This window comes from Dermacentor albipictus, chromosome 2 (genome assembly GCF_038994185.2).
Source record: "Dermacentor albipictus isolate Rhodes 1998 colony chromosome 2, USDA_Dalb.pri_finalv2, whole genome shotgun sequence".
Classification (NCBI taxonomy): domain Eukaryota; kingdom Metazoa; phylum Arthropoda; class Arachnida; order Ixodida; family Ixodidae; genus Dermacentor; species Dermacentor albipictus.
The window spans coordinates 161,621,258-161,640,789 of NC_091822.1; the positions used below are offsets into that span (position 1 = coordinate 161,621,258).

A 19,532-nucleotide genomic window follows, 5' to 3' on the forward strand; every position below is an offset into this window, starting at 1 on the left:
CTCGGGAGCCTTCGAAAAAATTGGCAAGATAAATACCGGTTGGTAATTACACAAGTCATTTCGGTTCCCCTTTATAAAAACCACTACTACTTTGGCAATTTGCATCTTTATTGGAAATATTGATGTACTCAGATATTAAATATATTCGCAATATTTTGAGGAATTCAGTCTGCGACATATTTCACACGTTTTATTTGAATTTCATCGATATCTCTACTGTTGTTTAAATCTATAATTATTGAAAATACTTCATGCACTGTGACTGGCTGCAGAAATAAAGATTTATTATTCCTCATGTTCACAAATTTACATGCATCCGGGTAACTATCCGATGTACTCACGTTTGCAAAGAAAGCATTGAAAGCATCAGCCAGATCCGCCCCATTCAAACCATTACCCTTAATGGTAAGTTTGGATATGCAGCTACAACGACTACCGCGACATAGTAGTGTTTTTCATTTCTCCCAAAGCAGTTCGCTCGGCGCATTCTTGACATCCATGAATGAGGAGAGCTACTTTTTACGTGCAGTGCGCAGTTTCTTGGTTAGCTTGTTTCGATATTGTTTGAATATGGTCAAGTCATCAGGATTACGAGTGTTTAGAAATTGTCTGTAGAGCCTATCCTTTGTTCTCATTTGTTGATAGAGGTCGCGTGCTGCCCATGGTTTCCGAATTGTTCCATTTCTTTGGCGTCTTTTCACATGAAAGTAAACTTGGTAAAAACCTTTAGAGATGTCTAAGAATGCATTGTAGGCGTGGTCAGCATCGTCTGAAATGAAAACCCTGCACCAGAGGCAGCTTATTTCTAAACGCGTGAAGAGCTGTGTCAGGTATTGGCTGGTGAAAGCTTTCAGCAGGCGAATGTTTATGAATGCCGGCATCAATTAGGGAAAAAAAAGCAGGAACATGGTCAATAATAGAGCATGATAAAGTACCAGGTTTTATCTCTAACAACGAAAAATTTGTTATAAATTGATCCACTACTGACTGGCATTCAGTTGTTATTCTTGTTATTTCATTAATAACATTATCAAACCCTTTTGGCAGAAAAATATTTTTAAAATTTGTACTAACAGGAGTATTGATTCGCATATCAAATTTGTAATCACCTGTGGCAGGCAACATGCACCTGCTCTCTACAACAAACGAAAGAAACCTTTTATAAAAATCAAGAAATGTTTGGATATGCCCACTCGGCGGTCGATAATAGACAGAATATAATACTTTATCTACACGTAAGCATAACACTTCGTAATCGGGCGTCAGAGTACTGAAAGCACCTACTAATTCGCAGTTCATTTGTTCTGAATTTAGAAGTGCAACACCACCTCCAAGACCACAAGGTCGATTGAGATAATGTGCATTATAACCTTCCATGCTGAAGACGTCACTCTCGTTTTTGCTCCATGTTTCACTGGAAACGATAACTCAGAAATTGAAAGAAAATTTGCTGAAGAATTCTTCTAGAAGAAATGCTTTATTCCGAACAGATCGGGCGTTTAGATGCACACATTTCAGTGCATGAGATCTAATTTTATATACTATGCTGTTCAAGCCATCTGGCGAATAGAAATTGTGGTCATTGGTCCCTGCACTTATTTGGTCAAGAATAGCACTGGCTGGGCATATCATATGGGCTGAAGGCGCGGTCAAGGTCTTCGCGGCATTTAACGTGAATTGCTTTGGCACCATCATACATTCGCAATAGAACTTTTCCATGCACATACGAAACATATTTAAACCCAAAAGAGTACGCATTTGGGCTGGTTGGTTCATGATTCCGAGCAATAAAAACAGCGCTAAACGACAGGACGAGTGAAGGGACACAGACAACGGCGCTGTCAGCGCCTTTGGTTGTTAGTCAGCGCCGTTGTCTGTGTCCCTTCACTCGTCCTGTCGTTTAGCGCTGTTTTTATTGCTCGGAATATTTAAACCCAGCTTCGTTGGCCCAGTTTATTGTTGCTTGTAGCAGGTCTCTGCTTTGACAGGTCAAGTTTTCCTGAATGACGATGCGCGGATGGCTATCGTTTAGTTTCCTCTTCTTGTTCAACCACGATTCCCTGATCGCCTGCCCTGTGAAACGCACGATTATTCCAGGTATCTTATGTTTCTGTGTGCGCAGCCTGTGTACTGAGGCAATGTGATGCATAACCAAACGAGGCGTTTCCAGCTGGTCTGCAACTTCATTGATGACTTTGTGCAAGTTTTCACCTTGCACGAAAGGCGCGCCATGAATTTCCAAATTCAGCTGTCTATTTCGAAATTCCAGCTCGTTCACTTCTTGCCGAAGCTGAGCCTGAGCTGATCGGCTCCAAGTTTGCCTTGCGAGTATTATGAAGTACACTTTCACTTTTCCTTCTTGGGGAAAGCAGGGTGAAGGCGCAACATGAAAATTCAAGATGATGAGCATAACCAGAACAAGGTGAAAGCTGGAGCCAACATTTCGACAAGTGGACTTGTCTTCTTCAAGGCGACAAGTGGACTTTAAGTAAAGTCCACTCGGCGAAACGTTGGCTCCCACTTTCACCTTGTTCTCGTTCTTCTCATAGCCTTCATTCTTGTAATTTATGATATATGACAGTTGATGTGACTCTGACTTCTATTTCCTGTTTTAGGTATTTGCTAATGACAGTTTACAAACAATGTTTTTGTCACAACACGGAAAACAGGCCGCAGAGTTCGTCTCATCTACACATCGGGACAATCAGACGTAATTTGTCGATCGCTTTCTCGCCATGGGTAATATAGGAGCGCCGTCCTCGTAAACATGTGTCTTGGTTCAGAACGCGTGTGTTTAAAGCGGACTGAGTGTCTGGGATTTTTGTGCAGCCACCGAAGTCATTGTGAAAAACTTTCGCTGTTAAAAGGCTTAAGCCTTTCAATGACATGCGCCAGAATATATTTATTTATATTTTTATTTATTCAACCGATTTATTTATTTATTTATTCGATTTATTTATTTATTTATTTATTTATTTATTTCAAGGTACTTTACAGGCCGCATGAGGAGCATTGAGTAAGGGCGCCACCGCAGTAAGAATGTTGCAGACGAGAACACCGCAAAGATGAGTAGAAATAATCTCTGCAAAACAGGATTACGAATACAGAGCTGCGGTAGTAAACAAACATCCGAAAATTTTTATCACACACATTGCTCGCACAAATAATGAAACATCGTGTAAAGAAAGTGTAGTTCAAAGCATGAAGAGCAGAAAAAAGAAACAATACTAACAATTCTGCGATAAACAGAAATTACATTTAGTGGTAGCGTACAAAACATCCGATAAATTTTATTACGCACATTACTCGCGCACATGATAAAGAAGTGTAGATTAAGGCATGAAAGCAAAAAAAAAACTGCATGACGTTACACCGGTACACAGAACATGGCATAAAGTATGACACTTCTTTTATGACAGAAACTGCATGTTCAAGATTTGCTCATTTGGTTGACTTCCCTGCCTTTCCTGTCTTTGCTCCTTCTCTCTCTAATCACAACTACCATAGCCTCGGCTGCGTCGCAAGAAGCAACCGCCTACCTGAGTAAGCGTAAGACAAGTAGGCGTAAGGCAGGCCCCAATTCGAATAGGAACGCGCAGGACCGAATTAGTAAGGAATCTTGAGCGACAGAACCTATGCAGTACACGCGAGTCTGTACAGTCTCGGGCGGTAAGATTCATTTACTATGATTATTTACTCATCATCAGTGCCACTAAACAAAAAGCATGCTGAGCTTCTACCGCTAGATTTGCGTCGTGAAGTCGCCTGGCCTTGCATTAGTTGGAAAATTGTACCCTCCAACATTCCACCATCAAGAGTTCGAAGCTTGTCATCACGTGTAAGCCAAAAAGGAGCTCGCCTTCCGAAGGTATAATCAGCGTCAAAAGCTTACGGAGTGCGCAATCTGAAAAAGCGGTTTATATTCCTGCTCTCTAGGCACGCAGCGTGGTATTCGGACTTCCAGCATGCACTGGTCTAGAGTAATCAACAGTTCTGCATAATTTTACTGGCTGCGGGCCTAGCTGCGTTGAAAATGAACTTATTCGCAGAACCTCGCCGCGTAAATTTTTGACGGCGACCTGTATTTTTTTTTTGTTCTGCACACAGTTCTTTACATGAATGGCCTTCCGACCAACGTCGTACAATGCTTACACATGGCTAATTTTCGGGACACCCATCGTAAACATGGTGTATTAGGTACAACAACTCAACGCTCATATTACATCATTTAGGTATAATATACATGTAAACAAATGAAGAAGAATAAATTGTCCATGAAATTTCACTCAAATGTGAGAACTACTTCAAAATCACCGTTGCCCCACAATGTTCATACCGTACACAACCCAGATCGTCGCAAAGCAAGGACAAGATCCAAGCAAACTTCGTGGACGCCACCGCCTACCGAGACGGCTAGGCTTTTGGGGTTTCCGACGTGGACACAGTGGGCAAGATCATCAGCTGTGCCTCGGTCCGGACGACGGACCCCGAGGCGGCCGAGCAAGGGTGATTGCACTCGCCATGCAAGACGGTCGGAGAGACAGGGTGTATAGCGATTCGAAACCGGCCGTCAGGGCATTCCAGAAAGTCCGGGTAGCCCGGCAGGTAGTTCAAATTATGAAAGGCGCCAAACATGGCAACAACTTCAAACACTCCATCCTTTTAAAGCGAAAGCTTTACTGGCCGCGAACTTGCGATTTCGGCGTGGCCGTGCTCCGACGAGGCACTTGACGTCGCATCGCGTTCCTCGTCGTTGCGTTCGCCTCCGCTCGCTTCGCCAGCTGCGTCGCATGTCTGATAACATGGAGGATTGAAAAGGAGAGCTCGCGTGCGCCGCAACCACAGTTGAGGCGGCAGTATGGAGGGCAACAATTCTTATAAGCAGGAGGAGGCCTGAAATCGACATCGGAACGAGATGAAGAGGAAACGAATCGCCCAGGAAACAGGCGAACAGCGTGCCGAACGACTGACTGAACGCCGCAACATAGCCAGACAACCAGAATAACATGGACTTGCAATCAAGATTAACCAAGGTTAACCATGCTATGCAATTAGCTTTCGCTACGTATATCGTGGCATAGCCGAGCTAAGCCACTACCAATTTTTCTTTCCTGCCCACGTCGGGGCGATCGAGGGAGTTCCCCTGAACCTCAACGGGTCTGCCCACGAAGCTGCGCGTGGCATTACCGACCGCACTGCCCTCAGATCGGGCGACTCTTTGCCCGGACGCTGAGGCGCACAATGAAATTACTAATTCTTTTACTTAAAAGGGTTTTCCCGCCGCCTCATTCCAAGTTAAGCAGGCCGCAGGTGGTCACGCTCAGAGTCCTGCAAACCAACTCCTACCCAAATCCGGCGTCACTTAACCGTACATATCCTCACATTTACCAGAATTGTCCTTGCGTGGCCTGTGGTGAAGCTGCTACTTTGCCCATATGGGAATCAATGTACACTCTGAGCTTGTTAACGCCAATGAGTTGGCCCATGACTGTGTGCGAGGTCTTACACACCGCGGCGGTTCAGGTGGACTCACGGGCGGCGACTTAGGACTGTACAGGGATTCGCTTCTTACCTTCCATGAAATCTTGACACATTATCAAATTGCTCGGCGGGCCTTTCCGCTACCACACCCTAAACTTAATAGACCACAATCGTCGACGTTTCGCATGCTTCAAACGGGGTCATTTCCCTCCAGGGGCCGATTCAGTCACTTCGCGCCTAATGTAGAACCCCACTGTCCAGACTGTGGGGAGGCATACTGCTCCTTGTCCCATATGCTCTGGCAATGCCCTGCATTACGCAGTTCATCGCTAACCACTCTAACCGACTGGGAGGCAGCGCTTAAGGGCGGCGACCTCTCAGAGCAACTACGGGCTGTCCAGAGGGCCGGCGACAGGGCGGAGGACCACGATCTTCCGACCCCGACGTGGGTGCGGCCCGCGACGGCTACGGGGACTCCCTGAAAAAGGAGGTACCCTAAAGCGGGAGACACATGGTGCGATTTCCCGTGCGATCTGTCGTACGGCGCGTGCGTGTGGTGTGCGACTTATGCTATGTTCAGACTACGTTCGTAAGGCGCCGATTTTTCGTAACATACGTAAGCGGAAGCGCAACAAGCGTATGCGTCTAGTTCAGACTGCGAACGTAAAGGTACCAACGTGCGCAATTCTCGCAAAAATCGTGGGTGAGAGTGTTAAAGGGTCGGCAACATTTACGACTGTTATGTTACGACCGTTGCGACACAGCCAATGACCGATAAGCTTTCGGCTTTCAACAACCGGTGACGACACTTCCGTCCTCCCGTCTGCAGACAGCTCCGGGCGCGGGAAGTGCCATTCCGCCATTCCGTGCGCACGATTGGCTGTGTTCGTGAAAATTTTTGCAGTGCGCCTTGCGAGACTGTTTTCAGTTCATCTGGTTTATCCGCCGAGGAAATCGATGGCCGCAGATGCGTGCTCCGAACTTCGATGAGTGGTCTCATTAGGTTTTCAAGGAAGCGGAACTGCTGGGGCGACATGCGCATGATGTTATGAAACATCGCAGCGTCACCAACTCGGAGCTTGGCGAAAAGGTTGTGAAAATCGCCGTCCACGGCCCTGTCGAGAAATAGTTGCCACACCCAAACCCTTCTGCGTCGCCTTCGTAGTCTTTGGGCGATTGAATATACATGACTATAAGTTTGTTTTGAGCGTGAATTTCTTCGATCTCGGCCAGCGCTCGCATGTTGGCAGGAGCCATATTGGACCGCTGGTGACGTCGATTCTGCAGCTCCAAATTTGATTGGCCTGTTGTAAAAGCCGTAATTTAAGCAACAGTAAATGTGAACAAAGGTGCCGGCTTAACTGCCGTAACGTTTTTTACAGCCGTTACGTTCGATACGCCAAAAGAGCTGTTACGCACGTTACGACCGTAGTGTGAACATAGCATTACCGCATGCGGCGATTCGGGACACATGGTACGAATGACCGAGCGGCGGATAGCTCCGCCCAGAACCGGCGCCCCTGCGTGGAAGTTCGGAATGCTGCATAACTTCGAACAGAAAGTAAAAGCAAACGTATTTGCGCAGCTCTCTTGTTTGAAACAAACGATGACAATATAAACGCGCCTATGGAAGCACTGTAGACGTGTTTCCGCAAGGCCGCGTTAGCAGTAACGGCTCCGTTGGCAGCCGCCGATGGCTAGGAGCCGGTAGGCATAGCTCGCTCGGCCATCGAATCCGACACCGGTTGCGCTTGTGACACGATCGCTTGCAGCTCGTATAACGAAGCGCGTATGTTAGTCGACCCAACGTGTACACAGTTATCGCACGCTTAAGTTGCAGCACATTTGATTTCATTGGCGTCGACAGAAGCGAACGAGCATGCCAGGCGAGCTTGCGATCGCTCGGAAACTGTGTAGGCCTAGGTCGCCGGCCGTCTATCTGAGGCCGAGGGCCGATGCCGATGCTTCCGCAGCCCCTAATAAAGCGCCTAAATTCATCAGCACAATCAGTGCCTGAACATTTATGCTTCTCTTAAGTGAAACTACGGTTAGTTTTCTCGGTGCCGTTAGTAGCGATGAGTAAACACGCCAGTGAGCCGCTTCCTAGACGATTGCTGGCGCGTCTGCGCTGACCGCGTCCGATTAGAAATCACGCCAACGATTTACTATATCGCACAACGTTTTATAACATGCACTCTTTCGAGACCACTTTATTCTATAAGTTATTTCGTGTCAGAAGCAAATTGCAGCTTATTTAAGTGCCGCCGTGAGCGTCGAAAGAGGCTTTCGTTTCGACCAGGGAGAAAAAAAACAGACATGATCGGAGCGGCGAGGCGCTCGCTCGCTGGCTCCGCCCCGTCGGGTCTACGACGTGGCCGTGACGTTCGCGCTACCGGCGCTGTCATTGGCTGCGGTCGCCCGACCGATGCGGCAGTCGCACGACAATATTCAGCAAGTTGGTCGCATGCGCGGTGTGCGATTCGGCGCCGCGTGCGGCGAATTTGGTTGAGAACCTGTTGAGTGCGGCTGCCGATGCGAATGGTCGTACGACCGATCGCACCCAAAATCGCACCATGTGTCTCCCGCTTTCCGTCCAGCGCGCCCGCGATCAGGACGGTAGGCTAGACCCGTCAGTCCCGTGGTGGGATTAGCCGGTAGCGCGTTTTGTCGCGTTTTGCTGGACCCAATAAAAGTTCTTTCAATCACTCAATTCTCACGGGGCACAGTATGTATTCCTTAATTACACAAGCGCGTACCCATCGTATCCTCTCATACTGCGAGCACCGATACGCCTAATAAATGTGCTGGAAGGCCTTCAGAGCTATTTTGGACGTGCCCGTAGCTATTTGAGCCCTGGAGACAGTAAAAGATGGGGCTTCGAAAGGAGGTCGACCTGGTATCGCCGACAAAAGTTGCGCTTTTACGCCGAATCGACTCGTCAGAAGCCACAAGACACACGGGAAGCCGACAAACCGCCTCACAAAGAAAGCGAGTGCACGGAATGCTACGAACGCTGTTCTCCATAGAGAACAGCGGCGGTGCACCGCCGTCACCATCTTTGCGACAAACCGTACATCTCATCTTTGCGCATACAAGGCACTATGCGTATTTTGTCTGCAATGAGCTTCTAGCATTGTTATTGGGCGTAACACATGTTGTCCAGTGCTGTAAAGCACATCAAAGCACATCTGTCCTTTGGAATGCTCATAAGACATTTGCCATCAATTTTTCTCTGGTGCCTGACGGCGCAAATTGTTCTAGCACATTTGTAATTTTACGTCTCTCTTGCGCCGAGGTGAATAACTCTTATTTAATTGTTCACAAAATTAGGTTCCCTACCTAGCCAAATAAAAAGGTTTGCAACGTACCGTGCATGGTATGCCATCCGTCTGAAGGCAAGCCTAATTGGTCGCTGTTGACATTGCGTCTTGCTTCACTCTTGAGCAGCATTTACCGATTGCACAGTAATAACGCGCTTCGCCAATTGGCTACAGATTATTGCTGTAATACTCAGTGTACAAAAAAAGCCCATTTTCCGCCTAACAGCTCCAAAATGCAGGTGTGGAACTGCTCCTCAACAGCTCCAGAACGACACTTTTCCTAGTCCAAAAATTCCTCCAAATCCTAAACTGGCTGGACCACCATTGATGGTGGCTTTCAAAAGGACAGGCTGCGTGGTGGGCTAGTTGGTATGGCGTTATTTACATAGCGCAGAAGGACGGTGACGCACTCTATCGCACTCTCGTTGGCCTGTGGCAAAGAGTATGCGGTACGGCTGGGAAGGTGCACCAACGAGCGATTACGTGAGCACTGCATCGTTGAGAAACTACCCTTATCAGGCCACCTTGCCGCGCATTCCGCACGCTACGGATGCAAGGCTCTGTTTGACCGCAATCACACGCTGGCCGCAAACAATGACCAGCTCACCAGGGAAATTGAATAAGCTGCAGGGATTAGGGAAAATAAATGATGTTAGTTGCCCGTCAGTCTCATCAGAGAAAGAAATGTTCACGGCTTGGCAAATTTTATTCTGGTCCTTCAGAACGCGCGTCTGCACGTAGCGGTCTGATCCCACGTCAGTACAGAACGGCCTAGCCTCTCTGCTGCGTCGCGGGTACCGATGGACAGCACATAGCTGTGGTTAAGATCGGGGCTCTTTGGAGCAACTTCCCTTTTGACGACGCCGCCGTCGTGTAACGCGGAGCGCCGCCAGAGCATGTGTCCCAAGTTAGCTACGTCTGAGCATAGCTCGCAAACATTGGTCGATCGTATCTCTGGATAGATTCTGTGTAACAGTGCGCGGTTTGAGTACGCCGCGATCTGGAGTAACATGAGCGTTAAAGCCTGTGGTCTGCATAGTTTCCTATGTGGCAAAGGATATCGCCTCCATCTCCTGTAAAAATGTTTGGCTAGTTTGTTATAAGATGAGGGAGGGTCCCAATTCTCCGTAAGCTCAGCGCTCCGCCACGCGGTAGCCACGCGGTAGCCACGCGGTAGCCACGCGGTAGCCACGCGGTCGACAACTCTCTAGACAATAGTGTGCGGCTTGATGTCCTCGTCCCGCAGAATCCGCAGGGACCTGCTCCGAAACAGTTCACTTGGCGAACGCTCAGACCGTCGTCCTTGAGTCGCTGTAGATGGTGGTTCTTCTGTCATCTAGCAGGGTCACGGCTATGGCCACCTGGTCCGCCACCTCGGCTGGCTTCGTTCGAAACGTACAGTTCGTGATTCTCCCATCGTGATCGATGCCTACTGCTACGAACGCCGTCCCGTCGGAGTACCGGGCAGCATCGACAAAACAGCAATCCCGAGCCCGTTAGTGTGCCTCGACCAGGAGAGCCTTGGCTCTAGCTCGTCTCCGACCCATGCTTTGTTTGGCATGAACGTTGCGGGGAATTGAAGTGTCGACGATTCGTTTACACTGTTCCCGAGGGAGCCCGCAAAAACCCCAAGCTCCCGCAGGATGGTCCTATCCGCCTGGGTGGTGGACAGCCTAGCGTATTTGGCCCTATCCTGCGCTTCCGAAATCTCTTCCAGCGTGTTGTGCATGCCAGGACGCATCAGTGCCACCAAGCTTGTGCACAAGGGAAGCCCGAGGCCCCTCTTGATAGTCTTCCTGATCAATGTGTTGAACTTGTCCCTCTCCGATCCTTGTCAACTATGCATGACCACCGCGTAGGTAAAATTACACATCACAGTGGCGTGCACCAGCCTCAAGAGATTGTCCTCTCCAAGACCCAGGTGCCGGTTGGCAACTCTCCGTACGAATCGGATGGCACAATCCGTTTTCTGGGTTAGTTCATACACCATCAGGTTATTCGATGCATTCGTTTCGATTGTCATACCAAGGACCCGGAGGGACTCCACCCTGGGGATGACACCTCCCTCACTTGTCCGTAGAGTGCTGTCGACGTCCTCTACCGGCTTCCAACACTTCGGTTTGGGCCCCTTCCTCTGGGTCTGTAAAGGAAAAGTTTCGATTTCCGCGGTGAACACCGAAGACCGATCGGTTTGAGATATTCTTCCGTGATCTCGATGGCTTCTTGCCACGCATCCTCCACCCATCCGTCACTGCCTCCGGTACACCTCTCCTCGACAGACCGATTATGGCAAGGTTAAAGAGTTGGGGATGTGACAGACCCTTGTGACGTCCCTCTACAACCCAGCCTAACTGATTCCGAAACGAGGTCTCCCGCCATGGGAGTGGCTTATATGTCCGCAAAGAACGATGTCGTGTAGTCGTGGAAGTGCTTGCCCGACCGGAGGTTAGAGATTTGGTTCAAGACAAAGGAGTGCGAGAACGTTATCAAAGGCCTTCTCCAGGTCTAATTTGAGTATGGCTCTCGTGTCCCTCGTGCTACGGCTCATGACTTGGATCTTTAATCACCTTCATGGCATCCTGCGTTGACAGTCCAGGTCGAAAGCCTATTATATTGTGCGGGTAAATATCCCGCTCTTCCAGTCCCCCACGGAAGCACGGTCTGGCTGGTTGACCGTGCTTCCCTAAAGATGTCTGCCAAGGGGCTCCCGGACCTCTAGGGGCCCAACCACATTAAAATGTATCCAATAAAGTTTTCTCCATCCATCCAGCTATCGCATGGCGCTGTTTAAGGTTGCCTGTTTGGCCATCTTGCCAACACACGAAGTTAGTGAAATCGGTCGGAGGTTGTCGAGACTGGGGTGCTTGCCCAGCTTTGAGAAGGATCGTGGTAGCCCTCTCCCACATCTCCGGCATTCTTCCGTGTTTCCACATCTGGTTGATGACGTCCGTCAGGTACTCCACCGACTTGTCGTCAAAGTTCCTCAATGCCCTGTTTGTAACTATCCAGACCCGGCGGTTGTAAAATCTCTTGTTGCGTTAACCGTCTCCAGTTGAATTTGCTGGGTTGATTTTTTATGCGTCTTCATTCTGTGTCCCATCGGTTTCTTTCGCCATCCATGTGCATGTTTCGTGCGACTTCGAAGAATTGCCCACTTGGAAGAATTTTCTTATATATGCTTCGCTATCACTAATACTGCTTCGCTTTTCCTGCGAAGATGCAGCTTTTTTTTTACTGCGACTCTAAGTATAAGCGCTGCTGCGCACGTCTGTTTGGTCTTCCGATTTCTAGTTAAACTGGCTTGGCCTCATTTCGGTTATTGAGTGAATTATATTTACGACCTCTGCACGGCGATGTTTCCATCCCTAATAAATGTCGTAAATTATTAGAAATTTTCTTCAGGAGTCGCTAGCATTGCATACTAGAAATACAAGCAATAATGAAGCACATAGCCTTCACGTGGATTTCAACTGCCGTTGGCAAGACTCTAACGAAGGGTCCCTGGAGGTTTTTTGCAGGGTCAGAAAAGCACGCAAAGCAATTTGAAGCGACGTGAACATACGGCAACATATTCGTTCTCTAGGCATAGGTTACTCATACCATTAGAAATAAAGTTGGTTAACTTTGTCGCGTATATATATTACAATATATTGTGTCTGTGCAATGTGTTCGCAGTGGAAATGAACCGTCCTCTATACACACGGGTACTGCTTCGGCATCTCCCCCCCCCCCCCCCCCTACCTGCGTGTAGGGCAATAGGTGGGCACCCCATCTCGGTGGAAGAATAAAGTTTTTAATCAATCGTAGTGTTTTAACAAAATTTAACAAAAATGCTGAAGTGAAAAACACGCGGGTGACGTAGCCGTCTCTGGTTCTTCTAATGCGCTTGTCCTCCTATCGTGAGATTTGCACGTCTGCGCCAAGTTGTGACTAAGCTTTTAGCCACACAGTAAACATTTTTTCTGAAAAGGTAGAGGCAACTCAAAAGACAGCTCTAATATCGGTCAGAGAACTCTCGTAATGACGCTTTAGGTGGGGGGAGTTGACTTCGGCATCACTCGGGGAGGCACTCCCCCCACCCTCCCGTAGTCGCCGCCTATGTTGAAAATGACGATGGCACTTTAATGATGGCGTTACAACAAAGCGTGGACAATGTAATGGAGAAGTCGGCGGGCGAGGTCGAGCACAACTCCCACAATGGTCGACGTGATGTGCGTCGCGTGGCGGCGGGCACCAGTGCGAGCGCAAACGTACGTGCGGTGCTGAAGTTCGATTTGCACTCTCCTCCCCTGCATGGCTGTAAACACAAATGAAAATGCAATGAAAATGAAAACACAAATGAAAATGCATTGTAAAGTAAGCGCAAGCCGTGTCATAGTTAACATTTATGGCGCAATTAGGAGCGTTGCCAATAATTGTTGGGTCCTGACTTTGGATATTAAGACGTTTTGTAGAACGTTCTTCGACTAAACATGAAGCCTCGCTTATAGTCGATTAAAATCGGGGGCAAGTTATGGACCAGGTGTACGGGAAGTTTCGAGCATGTTGAATAATCAGAGCCTCAGCAGTAAATTACGTATGCAAGGGCTCTGGAGCGTTCCTGATCTAGAGCATCACGGCAGTGCGATGCGCCCAGCACCATGCAGGCACTGGATTACCCCCATTATGAGCCACGCTCGCTTCTGTGTAGACGCAGTTGGTCATGCCTGTCTCTTGGTGCAGAATCTCGAACTCTTTGCAGGCACAAGCGAGCACACCTGTGTATGTCTCTCTGGCAGCACGATGCTCGAGAAAATAGGGTAAAATAGGGAGAAATAAGGCACGGCCTCAAAAAAATACAACTAAGCACTGTAGGTACTGGTGCGATGTATCATAAGCTGACAAATCCTTTTTTTTTTCTTTTTCGCTCCTGCGGTCTTAAAAATGACCCTGGTATTATATTTATTTCGAAATACTGCAGGCAGCAATGCTGCCCTAGCAGGAGAGGTTTACATCAAGTGCAGTGACAAAGATTTCACAAAGGAATCTACATTTGCACAATCAACAACAGACGCTGGCAGACATTTCCACTCTTCAATTTTGAGCGGAAAAAAAAGAAAACGCGTTACCCACAAGGATAATCAGCACCATATCAGTGACTGCATTTATAATATTGTGTTGCACTTCTGTTGCACATTCAAGTTCTATGGAATCATAGATATTCAAATGCATCTCTTACATGACTGTACAGTGGTTGCCGGCAAACCTATTGGGTCCACGGCCGCGGAAAAATGTCCGAACTTGTGCGGATCCTCTACTGTGATGAGGAGGTGTTTTTCATTCACCATCATAACTTTCAACTGCAAAAGGAATATTGCAAGATGCCGTAAGTAAATGCCCATCTTAGCAATATCTAAAACACGTGAGCATATTAAAGAATATAATGAAATAACCAAAAATTACGGCTATTTCATTTCTGAACTAAATACGGTGGTCGCGGAAGCTGACGCTCCGAAGCATTGCAGGAACAATGAAAAGAACCACGAAGGGGTGTGCGAGTAGCACGCGTTTGTCGATACTCCAGTGCACCTACATCCCGGCGCTACAATAAAAAGATGCAGTGGCTCGTCGGAATGACTCACGCGGTAGACACTCCGTTGAGCCAGCGTGCATACGTCTATTAGCGGTGAGAATTTGGGGTGGCGCCCTCTCGCATGGGACGTCACGGCCAGGACGCCACGCACGCTCGTTCCCTTCGCGTGTGCTTGGGGTACGGGTGGCTCGAACCGTGCTCATTGAAGGAGATGTCGGCTTCTTTCTGCTGCCATGCCTGAAGCACAGTTTCTTCTTCAAAAGCGCGCGAGTCGAGAAAATTTGCGGCTTGAATATTGCAAGCTCTGTAGCGTTGAAGGGGTCTACTGATATTACACTGCATATATGCGCCGCGTCTGTCCATCAATTTTACGTAAAAAGAATGTCTGCAAATTCTACACGCTACAAATTCTGCAATTCTACAAGTTGTGTACGATGCTTCGCTAAACACTTAACGTTCGCGTAGTATTTCGCTATGAAAGACATTGCATTTTACATGGCGAAAAATCTTGGTAATTGGCGTCAACATATTGTAACGACGTGGGATCGACGAGTATGCGTAGCAGCACCGCCAAGAAACGCACTTCATCAGTCGTCCAAGGGAACAACAACAACGTCTTCTTCGTTTCCCCCGCATCACTTATAAACCCGCGCTACTTCAGCGTCGTCCCCACTGGCGCATACCCGCTGAATTATAGTTCTACCAAATATAGTTGTGTCATTTGCTCCCCCTTTAGAAAAGATCATCGCCCCGATGATAGAGGCTTGGAAAGCAGCGGTAAAGAACTGCACAGTGTTGGCAGTCCTCATAGTACGGCTTCATACGCAGCACGTGAACGACCGCGGGTAAATGCCGTCGGCGCTTTGAACAGTGCGAGCTGTCTGGAACGACTTCGTAGTTGACGTCACTGATGCGTCGGAGAACTATGTAGGGCCCGAAGTATTTGCGTAGGAGCTTTTCAGAGAGCCCACGCTGTCGAATAGGTGTCCAGATCCACACTTTGTCGCCGATGTTGTATGTTACGGCTTTGTGCCGAAGATTGTAGCGTCTGGCGTGAATGTCCTGTTGTTCGCGGATTCGCAGACGCGCAAGCTGCCTAGCTGCCTCTGCTCGGTGTGTTATCTCTTCAGCACCCGTCTCGTTGTCGTCAAATTCATGAGGGAGCATTGCGTCTAATGTTGTTGTAACCTCACGGCCGTATACGAGACTAAAGGGCGTCTTGCGAGTGGTCTCTTGACGAGCCGTATTGTACGCGAAGGTGACATAAGGTAAAACCTCGTCCCAGTTCCTATGCTCTACATCTACGTACATGCTGATCATATCACCCAAAGTCCTATTGAGTCGTTCTGTTAGTCCGTTCGTTTGAGGGTGATACGCTGTTTTCTTCCGGTGGGCGGTACCACTTAGACGTAGAACCATATCTAGAAACTGGGCCATGAACGCAGTACCTCTGTCCGTGACGAATACTGCGGGAGCGCCATGCTTTAAAACGATGGATTCCAGAAAAAATCGTGCCGCTTCATCTGCTGTTGCCCGTCGCAGGGCACTTGTCTCGGCGTACCTAGTGAGATAATCCGTGGCAACAATTATCCACCTATTACCAGTACTAGACGTTGGGAAGGGGCCCAGAAAGTCCATGCCTACTTGTGCAAATGGTGTGGCCGGTACGTCAACAGGGTGCAGTAAGCCGGCTGGTTTGACGGATGGCGGTTTACGACGTTGGCAATCCAGACATGTCTGAACGTAACGTTTAACGACCGCAGTAATTCTCGGCCAGTAGTAATTCTGCCGAATCCGTGCCAATGTGCGAGTATAGCCCAAGTGCCCAGCAGTCGGCTCGTTGTGGCAGGCGTGTAAGATTTCACGTCGAAGCGGTGATGGGACAACAAGGAAGTAGTTGCTGCCGCTAGGCGAGAAGTTCTTCTTGTAGAGGACGTTGCGACGCAAGCAATATGATGCCACCCCTCTTGCGAAGAGCCTCGGCACGCTGTTGGTTCGTCCTTCGAGGTAATCAATAAGCGGCAGCAATTCAATGTCATCCCGTTGCTGGCGTGAAAGATCGGCAGTATCCACGAGTCCCAGAAAAAACGTGTCGTCATCGTCTTGTGTTGCCGGCTCAACAGGAGACCGAGAAAGGCAGTCGGCGCCTGCATGCCGTTTTCCCGACTTGTATGTAACAACAAAGTCGAACTCTTGGAGTCGAAGACTCCAGCGTGCGAGCCGGCCGGAAGGATCTTTCAAATTAATGAGCCAGCAGAGGGAATGGTGGTCGCTAACGACGGTGAAAGACCGACCATACAAATACGGACGAAATTTCAGAACTGCCCATACCATTGCGAGGCATTCTTTTTCAGTGGTGGAGTAGTTAGCTTCGGCTCGGGATAGTGTCCTACTGGCGTAAGCAATCACTTTTTCGCTGTCGTCCTGCCATTGTACTAGCACCGCCCCTAGACCGACATTACTAGCGTCTGTATGCAATATCGTCGGGGCTTCCTCATCGAAGTGTGCTAATACGGGAGGTGATTGCATGCGTTGCCGGAGCTCGTGAAATGCCCGCTGCTGGTCTTCGCCCCAAGTAAAAGGCATATCTTCTCGAGTGAGCTGTGTTGACGGCCATGCGATACGCGAGAAATTCGCAATAAATCGCCGGTAATATGCACAGAGTCCCAGAAAACGTCGCACGGCTTTTTTGTCTGATGGAATCGGGAAATTAGCGACGGCGGCAATTTTATCCGGATCAGGTCGGACTCCTTGGCTACTGACGACGTGACCGCGAAACTGGAGCTCATGAAAACCAAAATGGCACTTCTCAGGCTTCAAAGTAAGACCGGCAGAGCGTATCGCTTCAAAAACAGTTTTCAGCCTTCGTAAGTGTTCGTCGAACGTTGCGGAAAAGACAATCACGTCATCCAAGTACACCAGGCATGTTTGCCATTTGAGTCCGGAGAGCACAGTGTCCATTAGACGCTGAAATGTTGCTGGCGCCGAACACAAACCGAAAGGAAGTACCTGGAATTCATAAAGTCCGTCAGGCGTCACAAAGGCTGTTTTCTCACGATCTCTCTCATCCACTTCGATCTGCCAATAACAGCTTTTCAAGTCCATTGAGGAAAAGTAGCACGAGTTTCGCAACCTATCCAAGGAATCATCAATACGTGGCAGTGGATAAACGTCCTTCTTTGTGACCTGATTGAGCTTCCGATAGTCGACGCAGAAGCGCAGGCTACCGTCCTTCACTAAAACTACAGGTGATGCCCACGGACTATTAGATGGTCGAATAACGCCATCTTCTAGCATCGTCTTCACTTGTTTTTGTATTGCTTCACGTTCCTTTGGGGCCACACGATAAGGGTTTTGTCGGATGGGTCTGGCGTCGACATCAGTAATGATGCGGTGTTTGGTAAGTGGCGCTTGACCAACTCTTGACGCAGAGGAGAAACAGCCCTGGTACTGCTTGATGAGCTCAAGCAGACGGTTCCGCTCAACGGCCGTTAACGTCGGATTAACGTCTAAAATAGGTGCAGCTGTGTGGATTGTAGAGGCCGAGTCCTGCGCTAAGTGGCATTCTTGTATTTCTGTCACTTCGTCGAAATAGGCGACAACAGTGCCTCTAACGATGTGTCGGCGCTCCCTACTAAAATTTGTCAGCAAGAGAGTTCGGCGCTTCCGTCGATTACATGGATAAGTGCTCTGGCAATGGCCACACCGCCATTCAGTGCTAGCGCACTGATGTGTTCAGCTACTCCAGTCCCACTTTGCAGGCTGTCACAGCGCACCTGTACGAGAGAGCAACTCCGCGGCAAAAGTATGACGTCGTCCGCGGCAATACGTAAGCGAGGTTGTTGTGGCTTCTCATGGGTGACATTATCTGAACTCGTGGCAAATGTAACGCTTCTGTCACGGATGTTAATCACGGCGCCGTATTCCCGTAGGAAATCCATGCCCAATATAAGTTCTTTACAACACTCAGTAAGGATGACGAGGTTGACGACGAAGGTTTAACCGGCGATTAAGAGTCGGGCCGTGCATTTCCCGACAGGTGTCATCAACTGACCTCCGGCGGTTCTTATGTTGGGCCCGTGCCATGGTGTCTTCACCTTCCTCAGTTTGTCAGCGACCTGTAAGCTAAGGATGGAAAAATGGGAGCCAGTGTCAACCAGAGCGGCTATTTCGTGGCCGTCAATGCAAACGATGAGCTCGGCGCTGACGATGTCAGTTACGTCTTTCGTACTTCTATCCGTCGTATTCATCGTTGTGCTGGGCGTCTTTGTCGTCAATGTCGTCTTCACGTCGTCGTTCGTCGATAACGGGGGATGTGGAGCAGTTAGAGTATTGGCAACCTCACCCCCGGAGGTCGCTGCGGCTAGTTTCCCCTTCGAGGGCTAGGCGATCTGCCCCTAGTGACGTCAGCAAAACTGCGACGAGTCGGCGAATTGTAGCGCGCCGGAGATGGAGAAGGAGAACATGGTCGGGCCGTCGTCGTATTTGGTGGCTGACTGTTCACAGGAGCGTCGTTGTAAGCGCGTCGACCGTCGTACGGAGAATAAGCATAGTTGGCAGGAAAGCTTGGGTGTTGAGCGGCGCGATAGTTGTTCCATTTACGGCAAACTCTATAGACGTGTCCAGCTTCACCACAATGGTAGCACACTGGTCGACGGTGCGCCACAAATCGGTTTTCCGACGCTGGTAGTTCGGCTCTCCATGGAGCCAAGGAGTGGCGTGCGCATGTCGAAAATACGGCGTTGTTTGTGCTGGCATGATCGGCGGGGTCGGTAGAGTCGACGAGGGTGACGATGTCGGCTCTATTTGTGGCGTAGGTGGTGTTGTAGTTATAGGAGTCAACGGCGTTGAAGTTGCGTTGAGTGGACGGCGAACAGCTTCCGCATTAAGTGAGGCGCCGCGGAACGTTGCCACAGTCTGGAGCTGAAAAAGCTTGCCGGACTTCCTCCCGGACTACATCAGCAACAAAAGATAATGCTGGCGTCGGTTCCGTAGGCGCAACCACAAAGCCGAGCTGCCGAAGCTCTTCTCGCACCACTTCTCGGACAACTTCACGCAGAGACATGTCGTTACTCGCAGCCAGTACGGAAGTGTTCGCCGTCGAGTTGCCTATGTCATGCTGGCGGTATCGTTGATGCAGGGCCCGTTCAATGGCTGTA

At 49.0% G+C, this 19,532-nt stretch overlaps 1 protein-coding gene across 6 annotated transcripts in view; it reads right to left on the bottom strand.

Moving 5' to 3' along the window:
* Positions 1-12,574: 12,574 nt before the first annotated feature.
* Positions 12,575-19,532, bottom strand: part of LOC139056204 (uncharacterized) — a 40,465-nt gene continuing 33,507 nt past the window's right edge. For all 6 annotated transcript variants that reach the window (XR_011512209.1, XR_011512210.1, XR_011512208.1 and 3 more), the window contains 2 exons: positions 14,020-14,140; positions 12,575-13,098 (listed from right to left, as the gene is read on the bottom strand). Coding sequence is in view for 2 of the 6 variants with exons in the window: in XM_070534229.1 (XP_070390330.1) it covers positions 12,935-13,098; positions 14,020-14,140 (285 nt within the window). In the remaining 4 variants the exon portion in view is untranslated. The remainder of the gene's footprint in view (positions 13,099-14,019; positions 14,141-19,532) is intronic.